This window comes from Symphalangus syndactylus, chromosome 10 (genome assembly GCF_028878055.3).
Source record: "Symphalangus syndactylus isolate Jambi chromosome 10, NHGRI_mSymSyn1-v2.1_pri, whole genome shotgun sequence".
NCBI classification, from domain to species: Eukaryota; Metazoa; Chordata; class Mammalia; order Primates; family Hylobatidae; genus Symphalangus; species Symphalangus syndactylus.
This window is the reverse complement of record NC_072432.2, coordinates 51,335,837-51,355,083: the sequence shown is the minus strand read 5'-3', so window position 1 is coordinate 51,355,083 and position 19,247 is coordinate 51,335,837. Positions and strand designations below refer to the sequence as shown.

Below are 19,247 nucleotides of genomic sequence, written 5' to 3'. Positions count from 1 at the left end.
TTGAGAATCATGATAATCTCAACATTAACAAAAATACTTTTTTAGATCTTGTCCTAGATCTTGGGGCTAGGTAGAAGTAAATGTACAGATTGCTTAAATATATTTTAACAAAATATATTCTAATTGATGTAGTTTAATAAAATAGATTAAAAAGTTAAGATTTTAATTTAATCAGAACATCAGAGAAACCTGTCTTATTTAAAACCTATGAGCAACTCTAATTGTGAAAACTAAATGTAGACCTTGACTATCTGGACCGAATGTTTTACAGAATCAGAACTCTCATATCTGAGAGGAAGGAATGTGTAAGTCAAAGAAAAGCAGTAAAATTGTTTCTAAGGGAGTGATTTTGTAATGGTAAAGTATCTGTTTTGGTGCTTCCATTTTAATTATTGTGAATAAAGACTATCTGAAAAGATATATTAGCTTTCATTTCATTGGTATAGTAATTTATTTCTGGTTAGATCAGGGTTTTATTCTAATACATATATGATTAGTTTATATATGGGCCAAAAAAATACAGTGTGGTACCAATTTTGAAAGTATTTTTCATCCTTTCTTGCAAATATTTCCTTCCTATTCTTATGTCCCCATACTGTACTTTTGTCACTTTCTTTTTGTAGGTAAAAATATGTTTATTTTTATACTATTCTAGGATTTGAGATAGTATATAGTGTAAACTTTAGCACTAACAATAGCAGCAATTTGTTAATTGATCAAATTTTCAGTCAGTCTCCTATTTTAGAATTGAATAATAACAGAAACTTATAGATGAATGTCAATAGCAAGCTGAAGTAATCTTTTGGGAAACATAATGAACATTTTAATAAGTGGAACATTAGATTTAAAAGACATTGTTGTTTTTCTTATAAGTGGAACATTAGATTTAAAAGACATTGTTGTTTTTCTTATGTATCTTTTTCTATTTTCTCCCTCTCTTTCTTTCCTCTCTCCACTTCTGCCTTTCCTTTCCTCTCTCCCTCCCTCCTTTCTTATTTCTCTTTCTTATTCTTTCTCTAACCTCCTTCGGCAGTTCCCTACTACCATTAAGTGGCCATGTTATGTAATTGAAGTTTATTTGCTTATGTGTTACTTCTTGATTTAATAACTGTAATGTATTATTAATTTTTGCAGTATATTTTTCTAAGAATAAAAAATATTCACATATATTTATTTATGTATATATGACTTCCATCCTATCTCCCTTTCCAGTGTGGGTCTGTAGAAAGAAAAAGGTGAGCCTTGCAATATTTATCAAATTGTGAGGATTATCAAATGCTAACATAGTTTAGATTTTATTACTTTCAATGATTCAGAGGCTTAATGTTTCAGAAATTAATTGTTACATAGTATTTTAAAGATAGCAATTAAGAGATTGTACTGAGTCTATACCTACTTGATAACATATTTTAAATAGGTTGTCATTTACATATATACATATATTTGTTTCATAAAGGACATTCATAAAAGTTAAGCTTTCTGGACATATAGATGCTGTGGATAGGGAAAACCTATATTAAGTTCATTAGTTTTTATAGGTGTTCAGTGTATATTTGTTGATTGAATGAGAAAAGGTTTTATGGAAATACTAGATTTTGAAGTGTAATATATTTGTAGTATACTTCTTTAATAGCTCCATAAAGAAATATGTGAGACTATGGTTTATTTAGCCTATGTTAAACATTAAGTTGTATGCAAAAGAAAAATAAAACATCTTGTCTCATATTATTAGACCATTTTCTTATTATAACAATAAAAACATCAGAAATTTTAATCCAGATTTTAATGCCTTTTATTTGTGATTTTGTTTTTATAATACTAAGAAAGATTTAGTATTATTGTCTAATAGTTCCTTAGAATTCTTATTAATATGCTGTTCTAATACAGATAAGGAAGTGTTGACTGTCATGACTTTACAAAATTAACAGAGAAATCAAATCCTTAAGTAGATTGTTTGTTGATTTTATCCTCTAACAGTCATATTGGAGAATAAAATCTCCCTTACATCTAAACTCAAGAGAATTTTTGAGTAATTACAATTAGTCACTCAGGATAAACCAAATTTTGTTTATGTTTCTATTTTTTTAGTAGAGTTAAAGGTCCTAATACTGAAATAATAGTCTTATTTGGATCAAGTATAAGGGAAGAGTATTCTTCAGACCTTCTTAGCCATCAGTGCTTTGCACAGTAGTATTGCACAAGTGCTCTTTTCATTTACCTTTTACAAATTCATAAAACCTCATTTTAAGGACAGAACCAATATAAATATACTAATTATAGCCATTGCCAGGCAGAAGCATTCAGCAGCTAATAGTCAACTGCATAGACTAATTTTAAAAGTTTAAGGTTGAAAAAAAATTATCTCTTGAAGAAATAATTCTTCTAAGACACCTAGAATACTTGGCAGTGCCAGTTCTTAACTGTCAGTGGTCAACTGCAGCAAAGCAACCTTGTGATACATTATTAGTAAAACATTTTCTTCAATGTGCACCAACCTAAAATCTGTATGTGGTGATAGCATTAGTTTATTAGGCTCCTGACTACAGTCTTTAATAAAGAAAATGTTAAGATGGACAGTGAGATACAGAATTAGGTAGAAAGATGTATTCAAATTTGGGGATAATGCCTTATACCTAGTGATTTGTTCAGCTCAAATGTAATAAAGATTTTTATCTGTAAGTAAATGACCTTAAAAGGTCTCTTCTTATATCTTACCTCCAAGATGTGTCACAGAAGCTAAGGCCTAAACTAGTGGGCTCTCTGACCCTACTTTGTTACCTAATACTGCCAGTGCGATAAAATAGCTTCACTGATTAGAAAAAAATCAAACATTTCCTGCCAAGCTTAAGGCAGAAACTTACACTATTACTCAGATCAACATGGTGGTGCTTCAGAACTTAGGCATATTAATAATTTCATGTTTCTTTCTTATAAAACGCACTTGGACACATTTGTGAGGATACATGGGGACTTGGGGAGCCTCTTTTAATATTGAAATGTCATTTTGAAGTTTACTTCTAAGAGATGTGAATTTTTGAGTCTGGGTGAAGTGAAAGGTAAATGATGATATCCAGTGTAGGATAATGTTAATCACATATAACAAAAATAGTTAAAACACAACATAATTTACAAGGAAGTTTTTCAACTTAACTAAAATAAATAGGATGTGTTCTATTACAAAGACTTTTTATATTCTTGAAATCTTACCCAAGGAATACAAATATGAAATCTTTTATTTGTAAATAAAATATATTTATTGTTTCCCATTTAGCTTTTAATAAGCTATGTGTTCTCCAGAAGGAAAATGCCTAGGGCCATTGCGGTGATCTAGTCAAGCAATAATGTTAATTGGAAATAGGATGATGGCAGTGGAATTAGAATACATGAAATAATAAGATACCTTTGAGAATTTAAATAGCTATCATTTACTGATGGGTTTGATATGGGGATTAAATAAGGTAAAAGATTTAAGGATGGTGCCCATATTTCTGTTTTGAACAATCAGTTGAGTAATTGGGCCACTTATTGTAATAGGAAAGACTGGGGGAGAATGGACAGTTCTGGATGTGGGAAGCAAAAGATCAGTTTTGAGCATGTTGCATTTGAGGGTCTTCTGAAATATAAGTAGAAGTTTCATTACATATGATTGGAACTCCCAGAAGAGGTCGGTGCTAAGCATATCAATTGGGAGTTGTCAAGGTATAGATGATATTACTGCCTTGTTAATGGAAGAAATTATATAAATACAAAGTGAGTAGATGAAATTCTAAAACTGACACCTGAGGAAATCCAACATTTGGATATCTAATAAAGGAAGAAAAACCAAAGACTAAGAATGAGCAGTCTGACAGGTAGGAGGAAAGCAGGTATATAAAGAGAGGGAAGATTGAGTAAAGGATGGTCATCATAACCAGTTTTTACTGAGAAGTAAAATATGTATACCAAAATGGCCATCTGATTTGGCAAGCAGAGATCATTGGTCATACTAATGAGAGTTGCTAATGTATAGAGTAGTTGGAGGCTGATTAAAGTGGGTACAATAATGAATGGGAAGTAAGAAATGGGAGACAGCAGTAGCTAGGGGGAAATGTGGTTAACAGAGGAAGAGTTTGGTTTGGTTTGGTTTGACTATGGGAGATACTAGATTATGTTCACATACTAATGGGAATATTCAATAGAAAGGAAGAATAATGAAAATATGAGGAGATAGCAACAGAGAATTAACCAAAGAAGTAAAGTCTTTGATAAAGTAAAATTATGAGGGAGGAATCCAGAATACATATTGGGGATTGGCCTTCAACTGGCAGGAAATTTCATCTTTTAAGATGGCAAAGAAAAGAGTAGACATAGCCTGGAACGGTGGCTCACGCATGTAATCCCAGCACTTTGGGAGGCTGAGGCGGGCGGATCACGAGGTCAGGAGATCGAGACCATCTGGCTAACACGGTGAAACCCCCTCTCTACTAAAAATACAAAAACAAAATTAGCATGGTGGTGGGCGCCTGTGGTCCCAACTACTTGGGAGGCTGAGGCGGGAGAATGGTGTGAACCTGGGAGGCGGAGCTTGCAGTGAGCCAAGATGGCGCCACTGCACTCGAGCCTGGGAGACAGAGCGAGACTCTGTCTCAAAAAAAAAAAAAAAGAGTAGACATAGGTAGTATAGAATTACTCATGGAAAGATGAGAAAGCTCTCCTCCAACAGCTCCGGTTTTCTTGGAGTTATGACAACACCATCAGCCAAAAGAATAGGGAGTTAAGTTAGAAAATGTGAAGAATGAGGAAAAGTGAAACAGTCATTGTGGAAAGTAAACACACTTAATATTAACACGTGGTGTTGCGTGTACAAAGTGATTGACTATGAATTTATGGTGTTGCCAAATACCCACTTGTTTGATGGTTTTCCAAGTTTCAACTGCTTGTTTGGTAGTCAAGGTAGCAGAATAAGGCAGATGGTTGAGTTCATCTATGTATGGTTTATGATCCTTGAATCCTTTCCATTCTTTTTTTAAATCTAATGTGTTCTATCAATTTTCAAGAATATCTCTGTTCTCTATTCAATAAAATTTTAAATTAATGAGTTCCAAATGTGGTTTGTTTAAGAATGTAACCCCTAAAATACTGTAACACAGATATATGTTTATCAGTTTTCAGATTATCTTAGGTTAGAAGCTGGAGTCTGTAACAGTCTGTGTCTGGATGTGGTATGGTATATTTCTTGTTGTTGTTTATCTGATGTGCCCAAAATATAGATGTTATCCTTATTTACGCTTGAGTAGATTCATGGGAAGATGAGGCACAATAAAAGCACAATATTTTAATCTTATCCTTAAGCAATTATTTGCTGCCATTCTGAAATGAATTCACTTTTTAAAGATTTTTTAAGGTAACATTTGTGTTCAGGGAATTAAAGCTTATAGTTGTTACACTAAAGAGGCAATTGATGTCTTTAAGTAAATTAACAAGCAATTTATTATTATTAAGAAGGTTTTAGTCATTATTTTATATTGTATAGCAGATAGATATCAAAACAATCACAGAAGGTAGCACATGAAATCTTCAGTGTTTATGGGCTATTAGTAACTATAAAATATTTACCCACATTTCTTTTTTCAGTAGTGGCCATATATATGATTTTTTGTTGGATCTATGCATTCACAAAATTAATTTCTGGATGGACATTTTTGGTGTGCGTCACATTTATAGACTACTGCCTTTTAAAAAAAAGTAAAATGACTACTGATTTTTAACTACATCAAGGACTAAGGAATAAGAGTTGATACTTTATTACAATTTGCAAATAATGGTAAATTATGTTCTAGAGAAAAAAACTTTTTTAGTGCATGAGGGTCTGCCATGGAAACAGTAAGTTTCTTTCATAACTTAAACACAATCAAATTAGTTGGATTTCAAACACAATAAAGTTTTCTGAAAACATATCTAATTATAATAAAACCTTGATACTTAAGAATTCCAAATGCTACAATCCTGTTTCCATCCAGAATATAGGAAGAATTCTTTGTTTCTTCCTTAAATGTATTTATTTAAGAGATCGAAATATACCAGGGCTTTATAGTGATATGACATACGTTTGAGTTATACCTTTAGAAGTTAAAGTAGTTCACTATACATTCCATTATTGCCCCAAATCGTTTCTTGAATAGTGAATATTCTTCCAAACTGGATAGTTGTCTGATTTTTTAAAACTAAATAATTCACATTTGATGAATATAAAATAATACCACTCAAAAATGTCAGTTCAGTATATTGATTTTATTAGATAAGAGATGATGAACTATGAAAAGTTATGCAAACATAGTATCTCTTTCCTCTTCCACTATCACCATTATCACCATCCCATTTCACCTCTGATCTTCCATTTGGAGCATTTAGGAAATTGCCACCACTTTCATTGTCAATAGTGGATTACATTTCCATTTATTTTCTAAAAATTATGTGCATACATGATAGATTCTTATCATTCCAGGAAGAAGCTCTACTTCTGATGTACTAGACATACAAAAGCCTCCACTCTCTCATCAGACCTTTCTTAACAAAGGGCTTAGTAAATCTATGGGATTTCTGTCCATCAGAGATACACAAGATGAGGATTATTTCAAGGACATTTTATCAGATAATTCTGGACATGAAGATTCTGAAAATACATGCTCTCCTTACCAGTTCAAAACTAGTGGCCCAGAAAAAAAACCCATCCCTGGCATTGATGTGCTTTCTAAGAAGAAGATCTGGGCTTCATCCATGGACTTGCTTTGTACAGCTGACAGAGACTTCTCTTCAGGAGAGACTGCCACATATCCTCATTGTCACCCTGAGGCAGTAACAGTGCGGACTTCAACTACTCCTAGAAAAAAGGAGGCAAGATACTCAGATGGAAGTATAGCCTTGGATATCTTTGGCCCTCAGAAAATGGATCCAATATATCACACTCGAGAATTGCCCACCTCCTCAGCAATATCAAGTGCTTTGGACCGAATCCGAGAGAGACAAAAGAAACTTCAGGTTCTGAGGGAAGCCATGAATGTAGAAGGTTAGTAATTTTGTGCATGTTTGAGAGAGAATTGAAGTATTTTAAATATTTTTTTGAAATAAAGGTTATAAAATTATTCCACAAGTCTTATTTTCACTGCCAAACTTTTGTACCCTGGTTAGTCTCTTACTTCTCTGTCAATTTCTGTTCTCCCTTCCATCAAAACCCTAATCGAAATACTCTGCTTCCACAAAGTCATCCCTAATAAACATGCCCAGTCATGTTATAGTCTCTCGATATTTGGGGTAGTATATTTTTAGATTGTAAGCTTCTCAAAGGCAGGAGGCATATTTTCTACTTCTTTTTGCTTAAATTCTCCACCATACCATCTACCATGCACTATCTCATGGGAGGCTTCAGTAAATAACTGGTTTGTGGAAATAAAAAGCAGTTCATCAAAATCAGCAATGCTAGAGAAGCAGAATAACATGGTTATGGTGAATTGTTTCTCAAACCACCAGCTTCAAATTACAAATTTTGGGGGCACAACTATAGAAGATTATAATTTACTTTGTCTGGAATAAAGTTTTGAATCCATACCTTTTGAATCATAGTACATTTTAGGTTTACAGAGTCAGCCTAGGTTTGAATTAGTTCCTCCATTAGTAACTATGTGGTCTTTACTTGGGCTTCATCTCTCCAAGTCTAAATTACTCCATCTATAAAATGGGTTTCTCAAAGTAGGTTAATTAGGTAATGAATGTAACAGGATTAATATTACATTATTAGTGTGAGTAATATAAAAATAACTTTATAAATGGAAAATTCTTATTCTAGAGAAAAACTCTCTTTCAAAAATACTTGATTTCACACATGAAACTCAATATGTTGATTGGAGTAAAATTATGTCCAAGACATATAGATAGAGGCTATTTTCTGTATAAATAGATGTGACATATAGAAGCTATTTTTAGTATGAATAGAAGCAAGAGAAAAGAAGAGATAATTTTTAATCTAATTCTGTACATTTTTTAAGATTCAAGGTTTATACTGCCCTTGCTTCCTAGACAAATCCTAGGACATAGCTGATTAAAGACAACTTTAAGATGCTTTCTAGTTCAAAGAAAAGAATGACATAATTAAGGGTCATATTTATTTTTAAGGTTGTTATTCTAGTGTAATATTTTTTATTAATATATTTCCTTCAAAGTATTTTAAAGGTCTGTTGCCCTGTTACTTAAGTTTCAGGCATAGCTCTGGAGCTGAACATACTTTATGAGTTTTGCTGTACTTCGAGTAAAAAAAGCTTTGCATTGTTTTTTCAATTTCAGGAATTGAAAATTAGTAAAGAATTTGAAATTATGGAGGAAATTATTGAATAGCTAATTGATATGGGTTCCAATATAACATGAATTTTTCAAAAACATTAGCCAACTTTATGAGATGGTTATATATAATCTGGATCAAAAACTTTCAAAGATAGGAAGTAAAAATTTAGAAATTTATATTATACACAACTTCACAACTTTTGGAATTGTGATAGCAAAGAGATTAGGCACTTTCTAGGGTTTAAAAGAAAAGTCTCCTTTTTTATGTTGTACAACAGCTAGTATATGAACATTAATTTAGTCTGACCTTCTGTCAATCATGCCCTCATGGAAACAATTATATAAAGAAATCTTGTCCATTGTGGAAAAAAAAACCTTCAGTGATTCAAATAGATAAAACCATTATAGTTTTGAAATAAAAATAATGAAGATATGTACCAATCTATATGAGTATTTCTAACATTTAAAAGGCTGAATAGTATCTTTTTAAATTGTGAATATTAAAAATGAAATTATAGGCCAGGCATGGTGGGTCACACCTGTAATCCTAGCACTTTTGGAGGTCAAGGTGGGAGAATTGCTTGAAGTCAGAAGTTCAAGACCAGTCTGGGCAATATAGCAAGACCTCATATCTAAAAAAAAATGTTTTAATTATCCAGGTGTGGTGATGCACACCTGTAGTTCCAGCTACTCGGGAGGCTGAGGTGGGAGGATCACTTGAGCCGAGAAGTTTGAAGCTGCAGTGATCTGTCATCATGCCACTGCACTCTAGACTGGACAACAAAGCAAGACCCTGTCTCTAATGATAGTAATAATAAAATTGGCCAGGCACGGTGGCTCACGCCTGTAATCCCAGCACTATGGCAGGCTGAGACGAGCAGATCACCTGAGGTCGGGAGTTCGAGACCAGCCTCACCAACATGGAGAAACCCCATCTTAAAAAAAAAAAAAAAAAAAACAAAAATTAGCCAGGCATGGTGGTGCATGCCTGTAATCCCAGCTACTTGGGAGGCTGAGGCAGGAGACTCAATTGAACCCAGGAGGTGGAGGTTGCAGTAAGCCGAGATTGTGCCATTGCACCCCAGCCTGGGCAACAAGAGCGAAACTCCATCTCAAATAATAATTATAATTTCTCATGTTTTTATGTGTGATCTAAGTTTCAAAACATTACTTGTCTTAATATTTGGTAAATTAGTAGTAACGTGAATTAGCAAAGCTTGAGTTTTTTTTTTTTACACTTGAACCTTGCTTTGAGAGTTAGGAAAAACATCAAACATTAATGGAAACATATTTAATCTGTTAAATTATACCATAATAGTCTATTTAATATATTTCATTTGTTTTTCATTACCAATAACAAAATATATTAGACTATTGTAGCATATGATTCTATTACCTTCTCAGGTAATGTATATGCACATGTGTATAAGTGTTAAGGAAACTCAGACCATCTTATGTCTACACATGCTTTTATATCTGCAAAGATGATACATAATTCTTGTAGAGCCTTATTTGTTCAAAAGGTAATTATGTATTTGATACATCATTTACAGATTTAGAAATTTCGTATTTGTTATAGGATGCACAAACAAAAGAAAAGCTTTTTTAAAAAAAAATCTGCTTTCAATTGTTTGATATAGGACAATCATGAAATTTTTTTAACTAGGGTTTTCAAAAGCATTTGCTCTCATGAAGAACCTACCCGTTATTCCCCCAGAGGATATTTTACAACCCAGTTAAACAAACTCCTAAAAATGTTGGATTATTATGGAAATACACTACCTTAAACCTCCATTATTATATAGTAACTCAAAAGCAGCAACAAATTATGTTTGCTTTAGACTGCAGGCATTAATCAAAAGGAATGTTAGAGGTTTAGAATTCGAAAGCACTAATTCTTACTAGTTATTTAGTTGAGTAACTTGCTGGTCTTATGCTGTGCTTTTTCTAAAGGTGAGGTAATTTATGTTGCAAACAAGGCTGTGCAAACAAGGCTGGGCGCGGTGGCTGATGCCTGTAATCCCAGCACTTTGGGAGGCCAGGGCGGGTGGATCACGAGGTCAGGAGATCAAGACCATCCTGGCTAACATGGTGAAACCCCATCTGTACTAAAAATACAAAAATTAGCCGGGTGTGGTGGTACATGACTGTAGTCCCAGCTACTCAGGAGGCTGAGGCAGGAGAATCACTTGAACCCAGGAGGCAGAGGTTGCAGTGAGCCAAGATCGTGCCATTGCACTGCAGCCTGGGTGACAGAGCAAGACTCCGTCTCAAAAAAAAAAAAAAGATATGCAAACGAACGTGCAGATTGGTAATATGAAGATTTTAGCTACTATACAAAGAAAAAAGAATAGAAAATCATATAAATCCCATTTTTCTCATTTAATTCTCATGAGAGACAGGCTTCACAGATCCCTTTTATATGTGATAAGCAGAACTGTAAATATCATTAATGTACACATTTTATTGTACACATTTCTTTCTTAAAATATTTGTGTTTTAAAAGTTTTAAAAAGAAATGTTTTGTACAGTTTTTTTGATCTTTAAATTTGGCAGCTGCTAATGGGTTTCAGTAATTATAGAATTAGAAGAGGTCTTAGAGCACATGTTATCCAAACATATTCTTGGGCTTGTGAAGATTTAATAACATACCTAAGATCACATAATGAGTTAAAGATAGAGTTTTATTATTTTGGAGATTGTAGATTTTCATCATGGATTTTCAGAATATCAGTCTAAAGATTTCCCACTACATGTGACTTAAAAAAAAAAAAAAAAAAAAAGATGTATTCCCACATTCCTTGAGCTGATATAATAATTGGAAGAAACAAAATTGCTAAATTTTAATTTGTTCTTTGGGTGTTCTAGGAGGGTTATTGAGTTAATAAGAAACAGTTTTCTCCTCCAACCTCTGATAATACAGCTTTTTCCTTAACCCAGGCCCCATTCTCTTGAAAGGATCCTTTACCTAAATAATCTCCTCAGCATTTCCTCAGCTAACAACATCAACCAGCCAACTAGCATAGCGGACACCAGACCTTCAAATCATGGAATTTGGAAGTGGAAGGAATCTGGATACCATTTAAACCAAACATCTCATTTTCAGAGGTCCAGAGAAGTAGACTAGTTTGCCAAAGGAGATACATAATTCATAATTCATAACAGAGCCGTATTTTGAATCCAAGTCTCTAGAGCCCAATTATAAGATTCTTCCACTCTGCTGTCCTGATTTAAAGAAGAGACCAGATACATGTGAGATACATGGTTGAAAAGATGTTGTTACTGCCCGGGACATTGGACATTCAACTAACTGCCTTCCAAGTCCCTTAAGTCTCTCCTTAACAAAATTATATAATTTTTAATACAGCAAAACAAGATAGTATTATGAAAGGCTAAAAATGAGGCACTTTTGGTTTTTTCTGTATTAAACCATACGGTGCAGGGGTTAAGGTGGAACTCCATTATGTTATCTATTGTGGTAGATAGTATTTTGGTGGGGTTCTACTATGGTCGGATCTTTAAGGCAGCTAATCCTATGACCAGATAGGCCATAAATTATCAAAAAACAGTGATTGGCATTGAGTGGTCTGATTTCTTTGGGAACAAAATGAGATAGGAACAAAAAAGATCTCAAGAAAGAAATTGTAGTTGAAATTGAAAAATTATAAATAGAAGATTATTACTGTGATTATTAAGTTAACTTTTCAAATAGTTCTCTACATACATAAAGCAGTAGGGAAGGGGCAGGAAGAAACATAACTTAGGTTTCTCTTGTGGAAACTAGTTTTAAAATTTGATGCTGCCCTTTTTTGCTTCATTCTTTTAATTCTACTTTTTTTTTCACCTCAGCACAGGACTATCTAATTCTCCTCTTTTTTCTCAGTATTTTATTTTCTACCTCTTCAACTCCATTCCAAGATCTGAGTGGTTGTCTGTTTTCTAATAGGAGTATCTGACAAATGTCTCTTTCTCTCTTTCTTGTGATGTGATTACCATACACGCCCTATCCATTGCTCTGTGGGTTGGCAGTAGATTCCTGATTATGAGAGATTGACTTGGAACCAGTACTGTGAGTATAGTATGAGCAGTACTCCCACACCCTGGGTGGGGATCATTAATAGCATTTGGCTTCCAACAGTTGCAACTCCTCTGCATTCTGCACAATACTAGAAAGGAAAGTATGAAAAACAGATACAACTAATTTCTACAAAAGTGGCTATGGTTAAGTGTTATTTGTTTAATGCTCTGTTAATCAACCTAGTTCACATCAAAATGAAATATTGTTTTCTTCCTTCTAGTAGCGTGATCTCTGGTCCTAGCCTAGTTTTGCTATCCTGTGACTGCCCTGTGAACACAGCTTAGACTCTGTGTTGTGCAACTAGAATATGTAAACACTCAAGTATGGGAACCCATTCTCATTTGAGGAACCTTAATGTTTCATTTGAGAAGATTGAATTTAAAAGTTTACATTCTTATAGTTACACTTAAGAAAAGCAAAGGGATGAATTTATAAGTGTGTGAGTTCATGTTCAAATATTATGTGTGGTACTTTTAGTATCTTATAATTTTATGGAGAGATATATATTTTTTCAAAACTTATCTTTCTTTTTTAAATTCTGCAACTATTATTTCTTTACTTCCCTTTGAATAGCAAGAAAAAATGAGTTATTATTTAAGTTACTCCATGAGCTAAAATAATTTTAATATTAAGTTTCTATTTGATTTATATCAGTTCCACAAAAGTAAATGAGAATAAGCAGGGATTTTCTGTAATATTGGTCAAATACCACATATATTTCAGGCATTAATGACTTAATTACTATATTAAGAAAACTTAAGTATTAGATTATAAATGAGATGCAAATATATTTTGTGTCTCTGAATTATAATGTAGATAGAATCAACATCTTAGAAAGGAAAGAAGTGTCTACTGTGTTTCCATGGCTGGATTTTAAAGAGATTTGTAATTTAGACCAGTATTGTCCAACAGAATTTCTTCAGTGGAGGAAATATTCTATATCTGCACAGTCCAACTCAGTAGCTACTAGCTACATGTGACTATGGAGCACTTGCAATGTAGGTAGTACAACTGAGGAACTGAATATTTTATTTAAACTTACATAGTTACATGTGGCTAGTAGTCACCATATTGGACAGTGCAGCTTTAGACTATTCCTATATGATATTAGGTCAGTATAAAATACCAACACTCAGTTGAGGAAAGAGTGGCTTTAGAACCGTTTGGGAGAAGGTGAGCAATAAATCGTTATTTAGTTTAAGAATACAACTGAGAATATATATTTACGTCTCTTCTTTCGGTTTATCCAAGTGGAAAAATAAAATTACATTTTTAAATACTAGGGAAAATTAAAGGTCAAACCAATACAGACTTTCCAATGTCTGTATTCATGATAATGTGAGATCAGAGTTCACAGAAATAATATGTTCCTTTATTGGAAATGAGAGACCTAATTTAAATCTACTCATAGCATGGTTCACATAGACCCAGTTTGGCTTTGACATAGCCACTCTCTAAGGACGGATTTATATGTCTTAAGAAAGATTGAAAATGGATCTTACTAACAATAGGTATCATCACATTTTTTAAGACCCGGCAATTTTAAACTTAAGTGTTTCCTTATTTCATCGCAGTACCCTTGTCTCTCCATTTGTCTCTCTGCCGTGCAAGTTTGAATACCTTTATTCTTTGCTATCAGCCATTTACCAATGTTCCATCACCTGAACAGGATAAAATTCTAGCTCCTTGGATCATCATAGTTAAGGTTCCCCATGATTATATCTCTTGTCTCATCTTTTGGCATTTCCCATATCACACCTCACACTATCATTCTCTCCCTTTCTCCCTGTCTCCCTGTCTCCCTCCCTCCCTTTTTCTTTCTCTCCTCCCCACTCCGTACTTTCTTACTCACTTACACTCTTTTCCTCCCTCCTTGCCTCCTCAGCTCTGAATTTGTGTGTATGTAGAGAAAAAGAAATACATACACACACACACACACACACACTTGTGTGGATGGATGGGTAGATAGATAGACGATTGATTGATAGATCTACCTATCTACTTACCTATCTACCTATTTATAGGCCATTTTATATTTCCTTGCCTTTATCACACAGCAATCTGCCTTAAGACTCAAAGCTTTCAGACATTGATGTTTCAGGAATCTTTCTCTCACCTCCCCAGTTTAGGATGATGATGGGCTGTTTTTCATTGAAATTATTGCTTTTCAGGAGCTTGTCTTTCCTCCTATAGACCTCGAAAATTTGGCCTGGTCTAATTCATAGCTGTATCCTTAGCATCTGCCACTACACCTGACATATAATAGGTACTCAGTAAGTGTTTGTTAATATAAATGGAGTATTACAATGTGGCTATTAAAGAATTTTAATATATGCAGTGGTGCTATTTCAGATAATGGGTTACAACAATATTCTCTGGCAAGTTATTCATATAGTGAGGAGAAATCACACCTCCTCTTCCTCCGTTTTGTCCAATTCATAAGAGTAAACTCACATACTTTTCACATATAACCTGAACAACCAACAGAGAATGTAATTGATTTCCTATTGAACTCTGTACTCTTTGAAAGTTTTGAAAAGGACAGTGAAGTCATAACAAGTGAATCCTTGAAGATTCTGAAAGAGTGATACAGTGAGCCTAGCCGACGTCACAGCCCAGCTATGTGGCTACTATATCACACAAAACCCCCATAGAAGAAGGTGGAAACTGTTCATTCTTTTTGATATCCCTACTCTGCATATATTTTAGATCTATAGAGTGACTAACAGTTTACAGAGCACTTCTCCATATATCCTTCTTTACTTACATACATTCACACTTGTATGAGCTTTGTTCACCCAGGTTAAAAATTTTATTCATGATGTCTAGCTCTCAAGGGATTTTAGTACATATTCTATTGATTGCAATGTGGTGTAATATGGAATACAGTAGAGTAGTAAACACAAAAGGTGCAGTTGCTAATCTCCCAAAATTATTCTCCCATAAAGGAAGCATAGAACACTTAATATATGAATACATAATATTATTACTGTGTTTCTCTGCTTTGTTTGAAAATTGAAATATTTTGTTAGGACCCATATCCTTAAAAATGTAAGATTTTAAAAATGTTTTATACTTCTGCACTACAAAAGCAGTCATTTTATTTCTCTTCGAAACTTGTATCTGTAATTTGGGTCATGTATTAAAGGTAAAGAAATGTCAAGGTAAAAGTGGTTATTTAATTCTTGTTGCAGTTGGCTGAGTCTCACTTTCCGCATATTACTTGTCTGAGCTTGAATATGTGTCACTTGTAAATGGTGTTTCTAGATTACAATTTGTGTTGGCTTAGATTCATTTTAATGTGAAAATTGTAGACTTTAATGTTTCATTTGAAATAGCTTTATATAAGGCCAGAATATTATGCAGATCTTCATAATCCAAGTTTGATCTCCTAAACATTTAAAGTATAGTGTACATGGTCACATGCCACAACTTTATATGGTAAAAGTGCTAATTGTGTTAAGTGGTGGTAGAAATTGAGACTTTTAGTTGTCAAGAACTTCTGGCAAAACACACTTGCCTGTTGAAAAACTGCTTTTCATTGTTGCTGTATAAATGGCATCAATATAATAGAGTCACTGTGAATTTTGTTCAGAGGATAAGATTACAGATAAAAGCTAGTAAGATATTTGTTAAGTTTTTATACCTCATATTCTGACAAAAAATAGTATACTCTTAATTATGGTAAAATAGTACTAGAGATGAAAGAATATCTTCTAATGATTATAGAATCTGTATAACTAGACTTCTGTACAAATCTTAATTCTTTGTTTTTTTGGTTTTTTTTTTTTGAGACAGGGTCTCGCTCTGTCTCCTAGGCTAGAGTGCAGTGGCATCATCTTAGCTCACTGCAGCCTCTGCCTCCTGGGCTCAAGTAATTCTCTTGCCTCAGCCTCTCAAGTATGTAGGACTACAAGCGTGTGCCACCACGCCTGGTTAATTATTGCTTTTTTTTTTTGAGAGATGGGGTTTCACCATGTTGCTTTGAGTCTTAAGGCAGATTGCTGTGTGAATAAAGGCAAGGAAATATAAAATGGCCTATAAATAGGTAGGTAGGTAAGTAGGCTGGTCTCAAACTCCTGGGCTCGATCAATCCACCTGCCTTAGCCTCCCAAAGTGCTGGGATTACAGGCGTAACCCAACATGATGGCCCAAATCTTAATTCTTTAAGCCATTCTTCATTAGTCCTTATTATTTTCATTCTTTCATGACTATTCTACAAAATGGTTTTGGAGAGAATATATTGATACAAGTTTTATGTGTTTATGTACATTTATTTACACACACCCTATTTGGTACTTCTTTTTTGGTGACATCACATTTGGTGATAATACTAGGCTGATTTTACTCTCCCATTCACTCTTTTCTTCTCATTAATATTTCTAACACTGTGATTTTTTGCTGAAACTTCATTTTCTGTAACTGAAAACTAAAGTACTCATAGGAAGTCAAAAAGAAGGAAATTGTCTAGTAAAATAAGGAATAATTATAATTCTAAATGGACCCTAGTACACTAATTTTTATATTGTAGGCTTCACTTAGATATTTACTAGCTGAGAAAAGAAATTTGCAAACCAGCAAATTAGATATTGAGACTAATTTTCAGCCCCACAAAAGGCAAATAAATTCAGTCTGACACCTGTAATGGTGAAAGCTTAAAATTTTACCATTACAGTTATAACATTGCAATGAAGGTGGCTACATATGCATTTTATAAAAGGTGTATTGGTTATCCTAATAGGTCCATTGCACATGATTCAAGAATTTTGGCATTCAGAAAACTTTGTAATATTCTGTAAGTGTGTAGAAGCATCTTTTTGGTTTAAAAAAAAAATAGTCTGATACATTCTAGTTAAAATACCAGCCAGGTTTTGTTGGTACTGGGAAATGGGTACATGAAGATTCATTATACTCTTTATTTTTGTGTCTGTTTGGAAGTTTCCATAATAAACAATTTTTTGAAAATCACCCGATTAATAACACATTCCTGGGATCTGTATCGAATCTAAAGTGCTGGAATTATACACTCAAAAATAGAAAACATGTTTGTGTGTCTGAATCCTCTAAAAAGAAAAATAGTTAATAATGTTAACATACCTCATTGACAATTAGATATTACCTCTCTTCAACAGACCAGAACAGAGGAAGAAAACCACTTCTATCTGGTTAGTGCCTACTAGATGCCTTTATGTGCAGGTCATCTCAGAGAACCAAGAAATGCTTCTGCTCAGATGACCTGTAAACATGGAAAATGTGCCTCTCCATATGTACCACTGCAAGATTCTGTTGGTAAAGAACATGTAATTTTATAACAACACCTGAAAACATTAAAGTTATTATTCATAAATTTTCCAAGACACACTTCAGAACACAAGAAGCTCACAAAAAAGATTCTTACTACTTCAGTTAACATAGATACACCCACCCCTACCCCAGTATTTGAAGAAAAAGAAAAAAGTCTTTCTACCCCTAGTAGGCAAAGCAAGTTATCCTATTTGCGTTTTGGAGTACCAGTGCCCTATTACTATAAAGCAGTGAAGTATCATAAGGTAATAACCTCCTCCCCAAAGGTGTATTACTGAAAACATTTACAGACCAATAGTTCATGAAGAGAAAGTGATTTATTATGTTTTTAAGAGTGGTTAGTCAAAGTTGCATTTGTTTGTTTACAGAAGGAACCCAGAGATTGAAAAAAGTTTATCAGTAGTGTCAGAATAAACTGAAGAAAAAAGAAAATAAAACATAGGGTAGTAGTAAGGGTGAGGAAATATGGATATGTGAAACAATATAAGAACAATTATAAAGTACCACCAAAGAATGGAAATTCAGATTAAAATTTATTTATGATCTTACAGCCACTTTGCAAAAATAGTTGTGAAACAATAAATTCATTTATTGCTTAATATGGGGTGTGAAATTGTAACAAGGCATAACATCCAAGTGACTAAAAGTTCTTTACTCATTTTATTGAACAGGTTTATTGTGACTTCTACTTTTCTCTGTAAGATGTTAAAACCATACTGCCTGTTTAGATTTGGTTCTTATCCATGGCATTATTGGTCTTATTGTCTTGTATGTTGCAATTCCGGGTTTGCAATTTGGTTAAGTTTTTTTGGAAAAGTCCCTTAAAAATTTAGCATGAGGATTCTGTAACAATAAAACAAATGTACTTTGGTGTTCCTTGAAAATAGCAGTTCCTCTTAAGTAAAAATGTAACTTGCATATAATGTATTATATTCATTCAATTTAAATTAGTATTAAATAAAATTATTGTTTTCCATCTTCTACAGTCCATTCAAATTACATTCATAATGAGCCAGAGGATTATTTTAAATTGTTTATTTTACCATAAGACTTTCCTGTGGTAGGATGCAATCATTTAGAAAAAAAAAAAGTACTGGTAAATACCTTGATTTTTCTATTCTAAAATTCAATGGTAGTATTATTAATATTTCTGTTCACCATACACAAAGCCAGACAAAGTCAAGTATGCAATATTATTCCTAGTTCACCAAGTAAACGTCATCCTAGAAACAGTGCAGAACTTTCTGTCCATGGAGTCTGTGGCTAGTCATCTATACTTCTTCTCGCATTTATTTAAAGCTTAGTCTCAACATGACTCTTATCCTTTCTTGGGGCATGAACTCTCAATTTCCAGTTCATCATCCCTGTTCTGGTTCCACAAACCTGGTTTCTATAGTACCATTTAACTATTTCACTTATTATTCTTTTTCTGTTAAGAATCTCTATTAAACACCTTCTAACATAAGGAATAATTCATCATGTGAATGAAGACTGTCCTCAGGTTTGCAGACTAGCAAAAAAGAATTCCTCACCCACCTTGATTCTCTACTGC

The 19,247-nt window shown here is 33.5% G+C and overlaps 1 protein-coding gene across 15 annotated transcripts in view; it reads left to right on the top strand.

Moving 5' to 3' along the window:
* Window positions 1–19,247, top strand: part of PTPN13 (protein tyrosine phosphatase non-receptor type 13) — a 220,208-nt gene that overhangs the window by 97,510 nt on the left and 103,451 nt on the right. For 13 of the 15 annotated variants that reach the window (XM_055297064.2, XM_055297076.2, XM_055297071.2 and 10 more), the window contains exon 7: window positions 6,485–7,045. The exons of the other annotated variants lie outside the window; for them this stretch is intronic. In XM_055297064.2, coding sequence (XP_055153039.2) covers window positions 6,485–7,045 — 561 coding nt within the window. The remainder of the gene's footprint in view (window positions 1–6,484; window positions 7,046–19,247) is intronic. 15 annotated transcript variants of the gene reach the window in all.